The sequence below is a fragment of the Alternaria ventricosa genome (genome assembly GCF_023758065.1).
Source record: "Alternaria ventricosa strain BMP 2768 chromosome Unknown scaffold_3, whole genome shotgun sequence".
Taxonomy (NCBI): domain Eukaryota; kingdom Fungi; phylum Ascomycota; class Dothideomycetes; order Pleosporales; family Pleosporaceae; genus Alternaria; species Alternaria ventricosa.
This window is the reverse complement of record NW_026055683.1, coordinates 1,664,129-1,681,877: the sequence shown is the minus strand read 5'-3', so window position 1 is coordinate 1,681,877 and position 17,749 is coordinate 1,664,129. Positions and strand designations below refer to the sequence as shown.

The window sequence follows — 17,749 nt, the reverse complement described above, 5'->3', positions numbered from 1 at the left end:
GTTGCTCTGTGGTGTGGCGGCGCGAGAGGGAGCTGCAGCTGCTGTCGGTCGGTGGATTGCGGGCGAAAAGAGTGAATGGGGAGAGGGTTGGCGGAGAAGGGTTCAGTGCTCTGCGCTCGGTCGCAGGCCAATTCATAGGGACAGACTCCGGCCTGTTCGAGCAGCTAACCCACAAACACTCTTATCGCTGGCGGAAGACAGTCTAGCGCTTAACCGCTCCCGCGTCGAGCATTCGACTGCCCCTCGGCCTGGACCGGACTGCTGCACTCTCGTGCAGCGCAGCCTGTCAGCGAGGCCGGCCGCGAGGCGACGCGAGCCTGTCCATGCAAGGCACCCGCGCGCAGCACCTTCATCTGCCCGCAGAGTTTGGCGTAGACACAGCGTCCCACGGTACGCCCTCCATCGCCCAGCGTGGCCGTGTCGCTCCACTCGACGCACAGGCGTCTCCGCCCGTCGCTGTGCCGTCGTCCCATGTCGCGCTGCTAGACCCTGTCTTCGGAAAGCACGACCAGGGGGCGCCGCTTGGTTTGGGAAGGCACGGCCTGAGCCCAGCCTGCTTTGGGCGAAGAGGCACTGGCCGCGCTGCATTGCGCGTTCAGGGGTCGTCGACGGCCTTCACCAACACGACCGTTATTGCGCCCACAGCCATGGTGGTGTGTGTGCAATTTGCATGTGTTTCACCTTCAGCGTACAGCACGCATACACGGTATTAACTTCGCGGTACGAATAGGGGCCTGCCTGTTGTGTCCCGTACGCGACCCCATACTCTGCGCAGTGCTTGCACATCTTCAACCTCCCGAGACAAAGAAAATAGACCGCCCCACGCTGACCTGCAAACTGCCGCCCACACTCCACCCGTCCAGCATTATCTATGCACCGAACCTGTCATATGTCAGGCCAATGCCACAGCATACTGTACCTCTTGCTGCACACCCAAACTCTTACAACTGCCTTGCACATACACGCATACATGTACCTGCGGTACACTCTAGCCAGCCCGCCGTCGTATGCTCTGACCACCATCTAAACCGTTGTCGTTTCAACTCTGCTTGCCTGACTGTACAAAACGGTGCACATCGGTTCCACCAGGACATGTCACCGTATCTGTCTTGTCTTCGGTGTTGGAGCTGCATACGCCCGCCCAGAGACGCATGTAGCATATAGCCATGTCGATCCGCGGTAGGCTGCCGATTTCGACACACAAGGTCCTCAAACGGTTACTGCTTGTGCTCTCCCATGTAATCTGACAGCTGCAGCCACCTCAAAATACTCCGTCTGTGCTGCTCAATACACCCAAGCACTACTTTCCATCACTCGGCGTCTGCGTATCTTGCATTCTTGGGGGCCCGACGATCAAACATCTCCAGCTCCCATATTTGACCGAGATAAAATGACTCCCCCACGATCGTCCAACCCTCGAGTAGTTCGTCAGACTGTCATGACATGTTCCCGTGTCTGTCGCCTATTCATCTGCGCCATTACGCCGGAATCATGGGGCTCCTTGCTCCTTCTGCCGCGCTTCACCAACTTTGCCATTGCTTCCACTGATTTCTCCGGATTCCCTCAAAGTTGACTGCTCTGTTGTTCGGTCTGCTGGGCGCACTAGTGGTCAATGCCGTAAGACTAGACGTGCTTTTTGAGGAGAATTATTCGCGTGGCCTCAGCTGCATCCAATGTCTTGATCGTCCATATCGACCTTGCTTTTGCGTTCGCTCCACACGTCGATCGTCCAAGAGATCCTCCTCCGCATTCCGGCTGTCTGTGTTGGACTTAGCCATGGACTGCGTGACAGCGTTCTGAGCGTGTTCGGCATTACAATTTTCCACCGAAATCTCCGCAATCCCACGCATCTATACATGGACCTCGATATAGCCGGTGGTAGACAGAGGTACAGTCATACGCGAATAAATATAGTCAAGAGTTTGCTTTTCAATCTTCGGCGACGAAATCCGGGCTACTCGATTCATGTTGACACAGCGCACGGAGCAGGTTCCGAATGACTTCAATCAACACAAACCTACCGTGGTAGATCGGCAATGCAAGACCAAGCGCTTGGAACTGCAGGTACGGGCGTCAGAACTTTCGGTCGGAGATATACAAACCGTACCGACGTTGGAGCGCGGCGCAAAGTCTATTGGACAAGACGTGCTCAGCGTCGAGCCGTAAGCCATCCGGTGCTGAGAGAGCCCCTGTCGCCCAATGCGCTCCGCCATTGGATAGCAAGCTGACCCAGCACTCTCTTATTGTCTTCCGTCATGGAACCAGCCATGTCTTCGTCCTTGTCGCTGGGCCGGTGCTCGAGAAGGAACGCGACTTGCACCACATCCCGTGGGCTCAATATCGGCGCATTGATACCTGAGGCTTGCATATCCCAATTAAGCGACGTAGATCTGAGGGGTGGTTTCGGGTTTACATTGACTGCCTGTTTGGAGTCAGTTGTGGTTCAATGCCTACTAGGGGCAGGGCTGTGGTGGTAGGCTATCTGAAGCAGCGAAATAGCGCCGGATCTACAAGACTGCCGGATCGGACTCTGCGATCGAGCTAGCGATGGAGCCGAAATCCTCAACGTAAAGGAGACGCTCTGACTCGTTGTTTGGAGTAAATGATAGTACCAGCACATGAATCGTGAGACTTAGAACGCGTCGACGTACCTCTAAGCAGACTGCAGCTTCGCCCATATTCTCAAGTTGTGCCTCCAGGAGGTATCGGGAAGATCCACTCTTCTGGCCAATCTCTCCAGCCTTGGTGCGCACACTCAATAACTGCTGGGCAACGAACTGATACAGTTTGCGAAATGTTCGGACTCTGCCGCTCGCTGCCCTCCCTTCTCCTAGTGCGGTCTCCGTATACGTGACGGTCACAGCCAAGACATGGTTGCCCTCTTCCTTGAGCTCAAATCGTAGGATGCGTTGTAATGATTCCGCCGGTCCTGGGGACGCGTTCTCTGCTTCTTCTTGTAGACCAGACAGATCTAGAGGTGATCCTGTAGGATTTGACGGTGTTTGCATATCGCCCTGTATCCTCACACCACTAATCGCCTTTGTGTTGTCAGACGGATCGAGCTCGTTGTTCGCGCATAAAGTGCAGGAGAAGGTCTCGCCGACGTAGGCACTACCAAACGCCTCAGGAAGGTTTAACACGGGACTGAGGACGAACTGGTCTTTCGTGTCTTTCGGTGTGGGGTACGCGAGCGATGCCTTGGGCGATATGCCGAGATCTTTGGAGTTCGGGAGAGGGTGCTGGACCGCGAGAGATGGACGAGATAATCTAGAAACGACGTCAACATGCAGAGTCCCCAGTTGATTGGCATATCATGGCATATGCATCGATAGACAAGTCGGCTGGACTGTCATGAGACGATGCGACGATCAGCTTCGCGCCAGGACGCTATGCGGAAGCAGCGTAAAGGACTCGCCAACATACCGCAGGACCTTTAGGCTGACGGAGTGTGCCGTCTTAAGGGAGTCGCCCATTGCTTGCCCTCGTTGCTGAGCCATCGTGCTGGCAGTCGTGTTGCGAGGACCTGTGACGAAAGCGGCCAGCCATGAGCGAAGCTTGAGTGGGGCGCAACCCTCAGGGTCCAAGCCTTCGGACCGCGGATTTAGCGCGGTGATAAATTTTTGTGATGCAATTACCAAAAGTGATGTCGTGGGTTTGAAAGGAATGGACTACTGACTGGTGTCCTCGTTGTATCCTTGTAATCATTCTTGCTGCTTTGCGAAGCGCCGATCATCTTGCTAGGTACCATGGGTTTCCAAACAGCGCCGGACGATATCCCACTTCAACGATGTCCAGATATTGTCTTGAAGGTTGATACGCCAAAAGGTACGTTTCTCGAGATGATGGCAGATCAATTGTAGTGGATGACTAACAAGGTATGTAGGGCGTGGTGTTTTTGCTACCAAAGACATACCAGCGGGGACCACGATAGACATATGTCCTGTATTGATCCTAGGAATAGAAGAAAACAAGAAGCACATAGAGCAGACCTCGCTTTATCATTACACTTAGTACGTAGTTCTTTGTTTTGAGCTGCTGTACTATCGCGCTACCACCTCCTCTGGACATATAGCATGCGTACGCATGTGCGGGCATCGGCAGTTATAGCAGGTTGATGGCCTTACATTTGATCAAAGTATTTGTTAGAGGTAGTTGGAAGTACTCGAAATCTGACTCATGCTAGTAATTGGCCAATCGTGGATACGGACGGTAACAGCAAGGTCACACAAGCCATCATATTCGGATTGGGAAGCATGTTCAATCACTCGACCCAGGAACAAAACGTAGGATGGATGCGGGATACTGGACGTCAAATCATTACGTATCGAGCTTTGAGAGACATTGCCACAGGCGAAGAGCTTTGTAAGAGGAAGAGCCGAAGCTGATAGCAAAGACGCTGATAATTGTAGGCATATCGTACGGAAGCCACCTAACCTTCAAGGATGCAGATGTTCCACCACCAACGCCACCAGAAGACGAAATTGAACAGCTTCGAATGATTGACCCATATTAAGTAATAGTTAGAAGTACAGAAAGTACGAGGGTTCTACACGTGTTTACCACAAGTGAGAGAATCGCGGGAATAAGACAGGTCAGAAGAGATGTGAGTGGCCAGTTTGGGAGCGATCGTCTTACGCCGGGATGTACAGCGCCAATACAAGAGAGGATAGATCAGGTGCTAAGCGGCTCGGGCTTTTCGGTCGATGGCGTGACATCAGCGGAGCTGTTGTTGTCTTCGGCGTCATTCCTCAGGTCGTAGGCGAGCTCGAAACATTCCTCCAGAAGTTGTGTTACACGCCCTTGACCATCGGGTATTTCATCGCCCACCATGAACTTGCCATCTACCCGCATGTTGTCAATTGAGTTCAGCTATATATGAGTCAGTATACGTATCGATGTATTCATGGCGTGGTGCACCAACCTTCATACTGTATGGGTACAGCTCTCTTGGTGAGGATACACCTCCCAGCTTCTTGACTTCGAGTAAGCATTTTCGAAGTGTGGTCAGCTGGTTGTATATTGGCAGTAATGCCTCAGACACAGGCTCTGAAGTTAAGAGCAGCTGGTAGATGAGAGCGTAGCTCTTCCTGAGAAGATATAGTAGTGTCTATACAACATTAGCCTGTGAGCTTACAGACAACAATGTTTGTGAGGACATACCCTCTGCTCGTAGATCTCAGATGGCCGTCCAAGTGCATCGACGAAATTACCGTCAATGCGTGCCTCGTCTATGCGGTCAAGCTGGCGCTGGAAGTCCCATAAATCAGTCTCACGAAGGGACCATGCCTGCGTTAGGGTGAGCTTCTCGAGTTTGTTCCGGATAGCAAGAAGCTTGTCGTATGTGTCTTTGAAAGCAGGTGCTATGCGTCCTTGCCTGCTCAGATGTTAGTCCGGGTCGTAAGGCTAGTGAAATACACAAACTTTTGCTTGATCAACGTGACCCAGAGCAGATTACGGCGTAACAGCGTGCCGATAAGAGTCTTCGCGTCTGGTGCGGCCTCGGGGTGTTCGCTGGCTAGTTGCATCTTGTCGACCATCTCGGCCAGCTTCTCCTCAGTGGTTCCCTCGGTCTCATACGCGCGAATTCCGTGTTCTTTCAGCTCTTCGTCGAGTTTGTTGAGCTCCTCTGAGTACTCCTCAACCTCTTCAAGTGGGAACTACAGTTCCGGTCAGTACACGGTAACGGCCTATCCGGAGTCTGCTAACCTTGGATCTTGCATTGCAGCCGCAAAGGGATCTTAGTATCGAGACAAGCTTCTCCCACTTCGGTGTCAGTTCGGGTGTTAGTCCGGATAGGTTCAGCTTCAGTTCTGCTAGTGTCTCTTCGCAAACTTTGATACGAGCATCGAGGAGAGTAAGCAGGTGCGGGCTGTGTCCTTCTTGCCCCCTTTCAACATAACGCCGGCAGTCTTGCAAGTTCTTGTCCAGGGCTTCCAGATCCTTTTGCGAGTAGAAGGTTGCTTCTTTGAGATGATCCAAGAGGCGCTGTGAGATGTCAGACATTGCCGTGCGTATGAAGCTCAGACATGTATTAATACCTTGATCGTCGAGATATATGAATAGCTTGAACACTGTCAGCAATTCCATACATAGCAAATGACATCGCTGAATACTAACACTGCTGGTGGTTCGTGGTTCTTTCCGACTGTTAGATACGCAAGTGAGATGAGCTGGAAGCAATCATCGAGCATGTAATCGACTATGCGACCATGTCAGCATCAACAACCCACATTGGGCAGGTGGCAACGTGACATACCTTTGTTTTGCTCCAGGCGCTTGGTTTCCCGTATCTCATTGAGAATTATGACCTGCTCGATGACTTGGTCGTAGAGCTTCAAGACATCTTGGCTCTTGACATAGGTGGACCGGTCGCGCTTCAGTAGCTCCAGCTCTGTCCGTATGGACTGTAGCTTGTCGAGGATGGGCTGCTCTTTCGGATCCAGCGGGATCCGTGGGAGTGGGGAGTCAGTCATTGTGTGCTGCAGACGCTGATCGGCGCTGGTTGGGGAATCTTTCGGTGGGGTTGAGGCTAATCCGAACGGTGGTGAAAGCTGGAACTCTGCAATATGCGAACTTGGAAGTAGCCGGTCGGGAAGCCAAGATGCAGCTTGATAGCGGGGAAAGTGCCCGGACGTCACCGAGGGGCAAGGCAACCTCGCCTAACGCGCTAACGCCAGATGCAGCTAGACGTCGCTAAGCGAAAGCCACGATTAGCGCCGTCCACACCATCAATTCAATTCACCAGCGCCGACACTCTCAACATCTCGACTCACGACAATATCACGATCACATCCGTCGCAATGTCTACCTCCGAGCTCGCCACCTCTTACGCCGCTCTCATCCTCGCTGATGACGGTGTCGACATCACTGTACGACTCCCGAGGTGCAATTCGCAAGCGCGGACACAATGGCTAATTTGAACAGGCCGACAAGCTCCAATCTCTCATCAAGGCCGCAAAGATCGAGGAGGTCGAGCCCATCTGGACAACTCTGTTCGCCAAGGTGCGCATACACGGATACGCTGGAGCAGAACACGGAATTGATATGTGAATAGGCTCTTGAGGGCAAGGATGTCAAGGACCTGCTCCTGAACGTCGGTTCAGGCGGCGGTGCTGCCCCCGCTGCCGGAGGCGCTGCCCCTGCCGCTGGCGACGCTGCCGGTGCCGAGCCAGCTGCCGAGGAGAAGAAGGAGGAGGGTACGTCTACCAAACATCCCTCGCCGAGCATAGAACGGAGACTAACACACAACAGAGAAGGAGGAGTCAGACGACGACATGGGCTTCGGTCTTTTCGACTAAGCGTCTCGTTTCCCTTCCTTTCTTCGACATTTGCCTTTATCGGGGTTGCAAAACGGATTCATCAGCGGGCATATTCCCATTGCTGGGGTGGGACAGTCACGACTATTCGGTGACACGACTTGCATACGGGCCCTCCCGGAAGAACAAAGACGGCGTCATGAGATATGTTAGGTCGGCAGGTCAATGAATACTTCGAAAAGTGCAACAAACGGGTACACGTCGTGATTTTTCGGAGCGGTAGTTCGGTCGCCATACCAGCCATTGTGATGTTCGGTTTGTGGCTATGAAAGGAACTTGATATAAGTGATGCATGGACATGATTACAATCCCTAATCATGCGCTAGCGTCCCTCGATCGGATAACGTGAGTCAGGAATCACCCTTTCATATGACCGCTTACCTCAACATATCATGACCCAAAGCCAGTATCTTCGCCCATCTCTACCATGAGGGAAACAAATAAAGTACTTACCGCAATCACGTTCCAGGCTAATGAGGATAGTTCAACTTGGTAGCAGTAATTACCTAACCAACAATACTTGAACCACTTTCCCCATTTCTACCCCACATCATCTACACGGCACAGTTCACCAGAGTCTGTCGCGTGTCTTTATTGACGTGTCCTTTTTGCCATGAGAATGTCACTTATAATGCATTATTGAGACATCGCGGATGTAGCTGAGAGCTTGTACCAGACAAAGCCGGTTACGAGGTCGGAAAGAGATACTACGCTCGTAATCACAGGTCATCACGGTGACTGTGGGTCTTCAAGTGAAAGAAGGCAAGCTAGACGGCCTGGGCAGACCCAATTACTACTCTCACCAACAAGTTAGCTTCTTCGATTACTTCCTCCGTCACCTTCCTTCTCCTACCGCAACTACAATCCTAGAAACTCACGTTTGACGACACGAGGGTGAGCCCAAGGATAACTCAGAGATACGGACACACAGCGCCAACGGAGAACATCGCAAGAATGAAGCGTCCAAGGTACGTTAGAAGGGTGCTCGGTTAAGAGTTCTGTGGATTAATCATATACTAGTGAGGCCGCTCAAGAGCCCGTCTTCGTCATCGTCGAAGTAGGCGACACTAAAACCAGGTACCATGTTCATCGCTCTCTGCTCGTTGAGCACTCCGAGTACTTCAAGAAGGCCCTGCATGGTCCCTGGAAAGAGGCGCAAGATGGTGTCGTTACGCTGGAAGACGTTGAGAGCAGCACATGTGAGTGCAAAACATGTCGAAGTATACATCACTCAACTAACGAGGTGATAGTCAGCATCTTCGTCGACTGGGTGTACTCGCAGAGGCTTCCAAAGGACGACTCCGAGTGGTGCGATGAGGTGGATGATATAAGGAGGCCAGGTCGGGCACAACTTGCACGTACCAAAGCTCTCGCTTTTGGCGATCGAATGCTGTCTCCACTGTTCTACAGAATGGTTCGCGACAGCTTGATCGACCACCTTATCGAGGAGACTGCATACTACGAGGCTGTGAGCTATGGCTTTGCTCATCTTCCCAAGGATCACGCAATCCTCGATCTCTTTGTGGAGACGCATTGCCGGGTTTTTGGGGATTCAAGTGACACTGCTGGAAATGGCGAACTCGAACTTCGAGCCAGTCTGCCACACGATTTCCTCATGCGCGTCATCATTCGTTACAGTCAAATCGCCGAGTCAGTGCTACCGGAGGGCGAACTGAAGCCGTGCAATTATCATGGGCATGCGGATGAGAACGAGAAGAAGCAGTGCCAGGCGGAGGTGGTTAAGGACTGAACGAGATCTTTGAGAAGTTCACAGGGGGGTTTGAGAATATCTTCGAGGCCAGGCGCGCAATACGCGTGTCATGTTCAGGACTATGCTCGTAGTGGCATATTCAGATCCAGGATAATCTACATATCCACTTGCATACAAGTGAAATATGCACCTACTCCATGCCCCTATGCAGGTACAAGTGAAACCTCAAATATGGAAATGTCGAATTAGCTATAGGTCGTTGGCACGAAGCAGCTCCTCGTCGTAAGACATGCCGTTGATGCGCTTCTTGGTGAATTCGAATGCAGTAAAGAAAATGGCGTTGACTATGCAGGAACGAGACATGGAAACACCGAGGCCTTGATTGAGTCAGTAGAAGCCTTGCAAATTGGGGAACGTGCGCTCACCTCGATACATCCGGCGACTAAAGAAATGAATCTTCGGGCGCGTGGCCTTGTCTTTGCCACCGACGAGACAGTTCCGCTGGTAGATACTCTTCGCCGTGTCGATCGGGAAAATCTGCGATACCTGTTAGTGCATGATCAAGAGCCCATGGAAAAGGACAGCTTACGCAGGCCCAGCTAACAAGTCCACAGAGTCCTCCAGCCACGACTACAGCCAGTGGGTGTGTAGGTGAAGTACCTCGCGCGTTGGCTAAAACCTGTTTCACACTCTCATATGTCACAAAGTAAATGCCGGTGCCGATGGAATCTCTTACTGTTTCTTATTAGCGCTTGTATGTCTTCGGAGCGATCTGCGGCCCACTCACGTAGATGCAAATGGAAGCCAGAGTACAGTCCTGTCCAACCCCGATGTTTGACCAGATTTTGTGCCGTCTTCCAGGTTCCCAAGTTCTGGTAGCTCTTGCGGACCGCTTCGTTCTTGCCGCCGCCATCGTTGCGCTCGGCCATCAGTACGGAAATTTGGGCGCTCAATTTCGTCAATTCGAAGGGACCTGACTGAATTAGCTAGCAACACATGAACGGCAGTAGATCTGTCATACATGCGATTACCGTGATTGCGGCACCCGCGTTGACACCTGCCAGCCCGAAGCACGCAATCGTCGAAAACGTAGGCCACGCATCCCGGGTATTAGCGATAACAAGCGGAGAGCTTCCGGTAGTCTGGTAAATCCAATTATCAAGCGCGTATTTGGATCGCTGGTATATGGAGAAGGACACGGTGCGGACGAGGGTTATGCTTGCGAGAGGAGACCAGACACCTATGACGCGTACATTAGCGGGTGTTGGACATGCAGCTGTGGGCGGTGAGGCATACCACGGTAGAAGCCATGGAAGCCTTCAGTCTTGTAGGTATGGCGGACGCAGTCGGCGAAGGAGTTGAACTTGTAGCTATGCCGTGTTAGCGGTGTCTTGCGTGATGCTGGGGGGCTGGCGTACGCTTGCAGGCGGGTCTTGACCGAGTCGAGAGGATACTGGAAGCTATCAGCACTGGCGAAATCGACGACGCTGTGTCTGATAGGGATGCACATACAGCCGCAAATGTAGAGAGCAGACTGCTGGAGCTTGCAGCGACCTCGGTGCGGTACTTCTTGGTCCATCGCTTGGCCTGCTCGCTGCGCAGGACGGCTCTTGAAACCTCGGTCAGATCTCTGGGTCTATTTGGAATGTCCTGTTGTACATTTGGCCTCCCCTCGTCCTGCTTAGGCATACTGGCTATCGCTAGCTGTGGAAGACGGTGCAGTCTTCCTACGGCAATCGCGATCGGGCCAGCAGCCGGGCAAGCTCCATGAAGACCGCGGCGTCGTCAAGCTGGATGGAGGGAACGTGGGTGCGCGATTGGTGTCGAGTGCGGAGGTTTGTGGTGGAGAGGAAGGTCGGGCGACAATGGCTGATGTTGGCGAGAGTGTATAGATGCGGAGGGCGGCCATGGAATGGTGGGGTTAACCTCACGCTTTGTGCAGCTCGCATCCCCGAAACAGTCTAACGGCCACGGAAGGATGAAGCCATTGGCCGCAGGCGAACGATCGACGCAACGACCTGCACATGTACCTATCTATAATATCCCTCATCCACCGCTCGGCAATCGATCCACAACTTAACACCAACACATGACTTTGCTGTTGAATCGCGCCTGCCATCACTCAACCAAATCTCGTGGCATGGCCTGCGTTTGAAAGCTACCACAGCTGGATGCGGGGTTCGCTCACATGTGAAGCTTAATACATCCATGTCTATAGCTCTGGCAAATCACAGTTCATCATTACAGCAGCTAGCAATTTCGAGCGCATGTGTTTCGCTGTGAATATGTATACCATGTCCTGCTGTGTTACTTCGCCACGTTCAATTGCTATAGTTTAAGCTTTCGCTGTCTGTGATCAAACAGACTGCATACCTAGGTAGAGGTGAATCTGCTCCGGGTGCGTGTGACAAGACACTACCGGCCGCGGACCGTGTTGTTAGATCGACTTAAGTTCTGCTGTACCCAAGCTTACCTCTCTACTGGTGTTGGACAATGCTGAGCAAACCGGTGAACGCCTTAGCCGCTAAACGTGCTCGCGTGCAGCTTCATTAGCAGCATGGTGCAATTCTGGCCTCTTCACAGCAACGAAGCTGATGATAATGATCTTTCGTAGACACATAGATTGCGATGTTGATGTGGCTTTCTATAGTTTTTGTTCTTGGCCATAACATCATGGCCTATGGAATGACCCTCGTGCGTTGCTTCCATCAGAGCTTTGCCTGTCCCTCGGGAACTAGTCCTTCTTTCCCATGATCTTCCTCAGTTCAGCGTCGTTATCGGACCTCTCTACTGGCGCCTTCTGGTTCTCCTCGACCTTCTGTTGTTTCTTCTTACGAATGTCTCCCATAAGAGCTTCGCTGAATGTCCCTCTATCATCGTCCAGCCTCTCCATCTGACCATGCCGCCTCATGCTCTCCTTGTGCCAACTAATTTGCCCACCGTCTGCTTCTCGGTGTTTCTTCGCGTTGAGCTTCGCCGCGCGTATCGACGTCCGCGCATATACGAAGAGGAGGCCGGCCATGGTGAGGGCGGCTAAGGGTGCCATGATGGTCTGGGACGTATCAGCTGACGTAGGGAGCTTTAAATCTGGAAAGAAGTCTCTTACACGGCCATTGATAATGCCTCCGCCTCGTGAAAGACGCGCTCGCGCATTGGCCGACGTCGGCTTGGAGGTTTCGCTCATGCCATCGGCGGCCTTGGGCATGGAAAGCCTACCACCCATGACGAGGGTAGTTGAGTTACGTAGAAGTGGGTGTAGAGGCTTTCAGCTGAGAGTGCGACACTCGGCAATGTCGCAAGGCCCGTGGTGGGGATGGTCTGATCTCTTTGGGTGACTGTCGATGCTTCAGGATTCAGGATTCAGGATCCGAGAAAGTTTGAACCACTCTCATAGGCTGGCATGGTTTCCTGCCAACACCGGTCGAGCTTCAATTGACTTGACCGACCTGAACTTGCGTGGAGTCGTGTGTCGCAGGTGGGCTGGCCTGGAAGCGATGATCGAAGTAGCTATCGGAAGCGGTTTAGCGCATGCACCCCCGGGATGTCCGCACGCGTAAGGCCGAGGTCGCGTCATCGCCGGCTGCTCCCATAATCGCAAAATCTTAAATCGCAGCATTACCAAGCGAAACACATCAGTCGCTGAGATAGCATTGCGTGATAGTTGCAGGCATTGTCTTATTCGTCCCCAGTCTGGAACTTCTAGCCTGCACAGAAAGCAGCCATACCGCAAACCTAAGTACTGCACCTGCGTGGTTGGATTACTTAAGTCGTCCAATCCAGCCTGAATGCAGTAGTAGCTTTGGAATCTATTTATTCTGACGTACTCCATAAGTATCCGCCGTCGGCCGCGCTGCATCTTTAATGCAAAGAATAGCTACCTTTAGACTGCGAGCTCTCTCGACGAGTCTCCGTACCATTACCCCTCCATCTCCAGGACAAACTTCTCTCCTCCGAACGCACTTCCGCCCTTCACAAACCGCAGTGGCATCCGCACGCTTATCAAACCTCTCGTCTCACTTCTCGACCTCAAGCATCACCATGTCGTCGCAACCCAAGGAGTGCGATTACCTAGTAATCGGAATTGGCAGCGGGGGTATTGCCTCTGGACGACGAGCCGCCAAACACGGCGCAAAAGTCATCGCGATCGAATCTTCACGATACGGAGGTACTTGCGTGAATGTCGGTTGTGTGCCGAAGAAGGTTACTTGGAACGCAGCAGCGATTGCCGAGACCTTCAAGGATGCGCCCGCATACGGTTTCAAGGTTGGCGGGGTACCAGAGTTCGACTGGCCATACTTCAAGAAGAAGCGAGACGACTACGTCAAGCGACTGAACGGCATCTACGAGAACAACCTGAACAAGGACGAGATTGAGCATTTCAGAGGGCGCGCCAAGTTTGTGGCCAAGGACGAAGTCGAGGTTGCGCTTCATGATGGAGGCTCCCAGCGCATCAAGGCCAAGCATATCCTCATCGCGACCGGTGGACGACCGAAGCTACCCGATATTCCTGGCAAGGAACTCTGCATTAGCAGTGACGGCTTCTTCGATCTCGAGAAGCAGCCCAAGAGCATCGCAACGAGTGGCGCTGGATACATCGGTGTCGAGATGACTGGCATGCTTCACGCACTCGGCTCGAAAACACACTTCTTCATTCGCGGCGACAAACTCCTCCGAACCTTCGACCCCATGATCCAAGATACCGTAACTCAAGAGTACGAGCGTCAGGGCATCAATCTCTACAAGGGTACACAAATTACAAAGGTTGAGGATATTGGCAACGGCATGAAGCGCGTCACCTACCAGAACAACGAGACAAAGAACGAGTCGACCGTTGAAGTTGAAGAAGTCCTCTTCGCAACTGGGCGTGACCCCGAAATTGAAGATCTCAAGATCAAAGACTTCGGCATCAAGCTCAACGACAAGAACCACATCGTGACCGACGAGTACCAAAACACCTCTCTTCCCAACATCTACGCCATCGGTGACGTATGTGATCGCGGTTTCGAACTCACCCCCGTCGCCATCGCCGCTGGAAGACGCCTCTCCGACCGCCTATTCAACAATCAGCCCAAGGCACACCTCGAATACGAGAACATCCCCTCTGTCGTCTTTGCTCACCCAGAGATCGGCTCTATCGGCCTGACTGAGCCCGAGGCCCGCGAGAAGTACGGCGACAAGATCAAAATCTACAAGACCGAATTCAAGGCCATGTACTTCGCTATGATGGACCCCGATGACAAGCAGCCCACAGCTTACAAGATCATCTGCGCGGGCGAGAACGAGAAGGTCGTCGGTCTGCATATCCTAGGACAGGGAAGCAGTGAGATCCTGCAAGGCTTCGGTGTAGCGATCAAGATGGGTGCCACTAAGAAGGACTTTGATAACTGTGTGGTAAGTAATCACCCAAGCTTCCTTCCCCGTTTCGTCGTGCATCCGTGCATGCATACGCGGCAATGCATCGGCTGTCGACTGCTGCAGCTGCCACGTTTGCGGGGGAAAGGAACGGCATTTTGCGATCGGCGTTTGAGGATATGGATGCTAACATGTGCTTCTCCCGCAGGCTATCCACCCCGTGTCGGCCGAAGAACTCGTCACCATGACTTAGACCGGTTGGTATCTTGCATAGTCGTCCGACGCATGATACTGTATAGATTAGAGGGGATAGCCTATACTGGCAAAGATCAGAGCAGTCAAAGGAATCATCTAGCTAATTACACACTCGCACTTCCAACGCATTGTCCCTCGAACCTGCTTCGCATGAGAATCTTGTATCTCACCACTGTGCCACACCGATACCGTACACCATGACGAATCAAAAACGGCACCCACACCTCCTCGGAGATCAATACCAACATGCACCAGACCTTCTGACCCCTCTGACATAAGTCCCTGCAGCCCCAAGACCTTGGAGAGAGCTTGTTCCCCCGCCATCACAGGTCCTACCCGTCACCAACTGCCAAAGGGTCCTATAGTCAAACCGAAACTAATGCAAACGCGATACGCTATACGTGAATCCGGGGTTTTAGCGAGCGACCGTGCGAAAAGGCTCTACTGCACGTCGATGGCACATTGTAGCCGGTGGCTTTTGCAACGGGCAAATTGGCCAAACGCCCATTGCACGGTAAGCATGCACGGTGAGGATTGACTCGAGTAGCTTCTCGTCTCGTGATGTGTGTAAAAGGCCGATTGCTACGTGTACAGTACATGTGCGCGTATCTGAATCTTGTTCGTACGTGATCAAGACACAGAGGGTTGACGTTCGTAGCGTGATTTTACCCGAAGTGTGGCATGGAGAGGGATGATCATAGTCGATCTTCATATCGATTTTGCGACCCTGGTAAGTGGACGATACGCTTCATATTAACGTGTGGTATAGGTCAGGCCATCGCTTTCTAGAGTTGTTCTAGTCATCGGCGTTCCTGGGTGTCGGGTGCGATATATGTTCGGACGTGTAACTACGTACACCTCATCCATCACACCTCAACGTCGTAATTTACAACGACAAGGGTTACAATTTAATCAACGTGAAGCAGCGACTAGCTACTTAAGTGAGTAGTTGGCAGACAGACAGCTTCCATTGCGTGGCTGGCGCTGGTCATCATGCGAGCCTGCCAAATCTCATCACAAGCTCATTTCCCACTTCATTTGCCGCTCAGCCCTGGCAGCCCTGCATTGACAGGAAAGGACCAACGGGTCCTCCCCGCCTTCGCTTGGAGCTTTTCGCGGGGTGGCTTCCTATCCATCATCTAGCATGCTGTCCGAATCTTCACCGTGCATTACCACCGGCACCATCAGACCCACATTTGCAACCTATCGCAACTAAGCTACTAGCTGGGCCAGCACACCTTCTACACACGAAATGACTTGTGACAGGAAATGAGCTTTGCTGACGTTCCAACAATATCATCATTCTCGTTCGTTAATGGACCCTGCAGTAGATGCCGCGATGCTGTCAAGCGGAGAATCTCGGTTCCACCACTTAGAGTTTTGCCAGCAACCTGGTCCCTAGCAGCTGTCTCCTGTGGCGCGAACGCCTTTCCGCCCATGTGAGTGGCAGTTTGCGCCTTCCAGAACGTGGTTCGGCGGTGACGACGATGAATCGTACCTAAACGTTGTTTTTTGTCGGTAGGCACATTAGGCACCGGAGGCGCGTTCTCCGCGTTAACGTCACGAAGGATTCGATGCTCCCCGGATTCGCACTCTACAAGCGCACACACTTTTGCAAGCCACGGTGTGGAGACACTTGCTGTGCTGTAGTGCAGCGGAGAGGAGGGCCAAAACGGCTATGACCTGCATAGCACAGGCACCTCGTGCCTGCGTCGAGCGTCCAGAATCATGCTTCGGACTCACCGCTCCGTGTCAATCAGTGTTCTAGACAGCTAGAAAGGAGGTGGTGTGTTTTGATCTGATGCTATTCATGACCATCTCGCCCAAGCAAGGCAGGTCCCTGGAGTACGAGTGTTTGGAGATCCCCCATGACAGCACCGAACCCCGGGTTACTCGTATGCGAGATACACCGCTAATGCGCATCGAACCGGGGTATATTTAGCGTCGACGCGAACACCAAGCCGTCACCATGCAAGTTGACTCGATATGGCCTGCTTCCGCACTCTAGCGGCTGAGCTGCCGATAAAGGCACCGAGGCCGCTCTCCGTCATGACACTCAATACGGGCCTCCACTTCGACGCCGACACTAGGGTTCTGGTGTGGGCGTCTAAGGAAATCAACGGTACCTTGTCCGCAAGGTGGTGGAACTCGTTTGACGATTGTCTGGTCCATGTGGAGCTGACGGCACTTGCTGCTATCGATTGCTCTTGTAAGAGCACTGGCTCAATTGTTATTGATGATATTATACATTTTTACATATGGCGGCCGTGACATTCGTTTTCCGTAGATCCTAGGCTGTGAAGCTAGCCTTCCTGTATTCCGACTCCTTCTGTTTTGCGCCGCGCTGGTTTTGGTTGCAAGACCCCGGACCGGACCAAGCCGGTCGATGCTGAGCCGTAAATGATAGCTCTCGAAGCTACTACAAAATGTACTGTGAAATGAAGACACAACCAAATTTAAACCCTTGTGATGATCGTGGCACGGTCGTTCCGCGGTTCCGCTGTGATATTGCGGGAGTTCATACTTCGCCGCCTTGATTTCGGCGCAAGCGGCAGTAAGCTCAGGTGCTCTGTCCGCTCAAGAAAAAGTCCAGCTCGCTTGGACCGCCCCTGCTGACTTCGTTCTCGGCAAGTTGTTCCAGCAAGCTGAGGAAAGGGTCCTTGCTGTCAGGGTCTGTGTGCACCGATGTGCCCGATGTGCTCCCTGCGCCGGGTGTCGGGTGCTGTTCGTACGGCGTCGGCATGCTCAGCATAGGGTCGAAATGGATTGCATGGTTGTTATCCTGGTTTTGGTGGAGATTCGCTGCACGCGACACCGGTGATGGCGCCAGACTCGCAAACTGCGGCAATGGAGAAAACGAGAAGTTTGGCGAGAATGGAAGAGCAAGTCCGCCACCATTAGCATTCGGTGGATTCAGTGAGTTGTTTGGCAACGGTGGGGTGTAAGGTCGTACACCGGAGTCATTAGGATGTGTTCTGCTGTCTCCCGGGCTTGGGTTTGAGTTTGACTCCGAGGTACCAGCATCCGACGGTCGGTGAGTATGGACAGTAGGAGGATGAGTGGCTGATGTAGGTGTCGGGGGGATAGCTTGTGGCTGTGTTTGGGGTTTCGAGGA

The 17,749-nt window shown here is 52.7% G+C and overlaps 7 protein-coding genes across 7 annotated transcripts; 3 read left to right on the top strand and 4 right to left on the bottom strand.

Moving 5' to 3' along the window:
* Nucleotides 1-2,149: 2,149 nt before the first annotated feature.
* Nucleotides 2,150-3,497, bottom strand: J4E93_002508 (uncharacterized protein; the record flags this gene model as incomplete). The annotated part of the gene is made up of 3 exons (XM_049340453.1): nt 2,150-2,422; nt 2,652-3,267; nt 3,424-3,497. 3 exons carry the CDS (start codon nt 3,495-3,497, stop codon nt 2,150-2,152), a joined length of 963 nt encoding a protein of 320 aa, XP_049202775.1.
* Nucleotides 3,498-4,671: 1,174 nt separating this feature from the next.
* Nucleotides 4,672-6,473, bottom strand: J4E93_002507 (uncharacterized protein; the record flags this gene model as incomplete). Its single annotated transcript, XM_049340452.1, has 8 exons — nt 4,672-4,869; nt 4,922-5,107; nt 5,161-5,374; nt 5,422-5,657; nt 5,707-5,985; nt 6,039-6,063; nt 6,118-6,199; nt 6,257-6,473. 8 exons carry the CDS (start codon nt 6,471-6,473, stop codon nt 4,672-4,674), a joined length of 1,437 nt encoding a protein of 478 aa, XP_049202774.1.
* Nucleotides 6,474-6,800: 327 nt separating this feature from the next.
* ALTA12 (60S acidic ribosomal protein P1) lies at nt 6,801-7,298 on the top strand (the record flags this gene model as incomplete). Its single annotated transcript, XM_049340451.1, has 4 exons — nt 6,801-6,869; nt 6,925-7,002; nt 7,055-7,196; nt 7,252-7,298. The coding sequence occupies 4 exons, from the start codon at nt 6,801-6,803 to the stop codon at nt 7,296-7,298; spliced, it is 336 nt and encodes a 111-aa protein (XP_049202773.1).
* A 972-nt stretch (nt 7,299-8,270) lies between these two features.
* Nucleotides 8,271-9,066, top strand: J4E93_002505 (uncharacterized protein; the record flags this gene model as incomplete). Its single annotated transcript, XM_049340450.1, has 3 exons — nt 8,271-8,284; nt 8,337-8,515; nt 8,567-9,066. The coding sequence occupies 3 exons, from the start codon at nt 8,271-8,273 to the stop codon at nt 9,064-9,066; spliced, it is 693 nt and encodes a 230-aa protein (XP_049202772.1).
* A 210-nt stretch (nt 9,067-9,276) lies between these two features.
* Nucleotides 9,277-10,716, bottom strand: J4E93_002504 (uncharacterized protein; the record flags this gene model as incomplete). The annotated part of the gene is made up of 8 exons (XM_049340449.1): nt 9,277-9,404; nt 9,453-9,564; nt 9,617-9,762; nt 9,815-10,000; nt 10,049-10,267; nt 10,324-10,397; nt 10,446-10,480; nt 10,540-10,716. 8 exons carry the CDS (start codon nt 10,714-10,716, stop codon nt 9,277-9,279), a joined length of 1,077 nt encoding a protein of 358 aa, XP_049202771.1.
* Nucleotides 10,717-11,761: 1,045 nt separating this feature from the next.
* Nucleotides 11,762-12,250, bottom strand: J4E93_002503 (uncharacterized protein; the record flags this gene model as incomplete). Its single annotated transcript, XM_049340448.1, has 2 exons — nt 11,762-12,079; nt 12,134-12,250. 2 exons carry the CDS (start codon nt 12,248-12,250, stop codon nt 11,762-11,764), a joined length of 435 nt encoding a protein of 144 aa, XP_049202770.1.
* Nucleotides 12,251-13,065: 815 nt separating this feature from the next.
* On the top strand, nt 13,066-14,632 carry J4E93_002502 (uncharacterized protein; the record flags this gene model as incomplete). Its single annotated transcript, XM_049340447.1, has 2 exons — nt 13,066-14,418; nt 14,588-14,632. 2 exons carry the CDS (start codon nt 13,066-13,068, stop codon nt 14,630-14,632), a joined length of 1,398 nt encoding a protein of 465 aa, XP_049202769.1.
* Nucleotides 14,633-17,749: the final 3,117 nt, after the last annotated feature.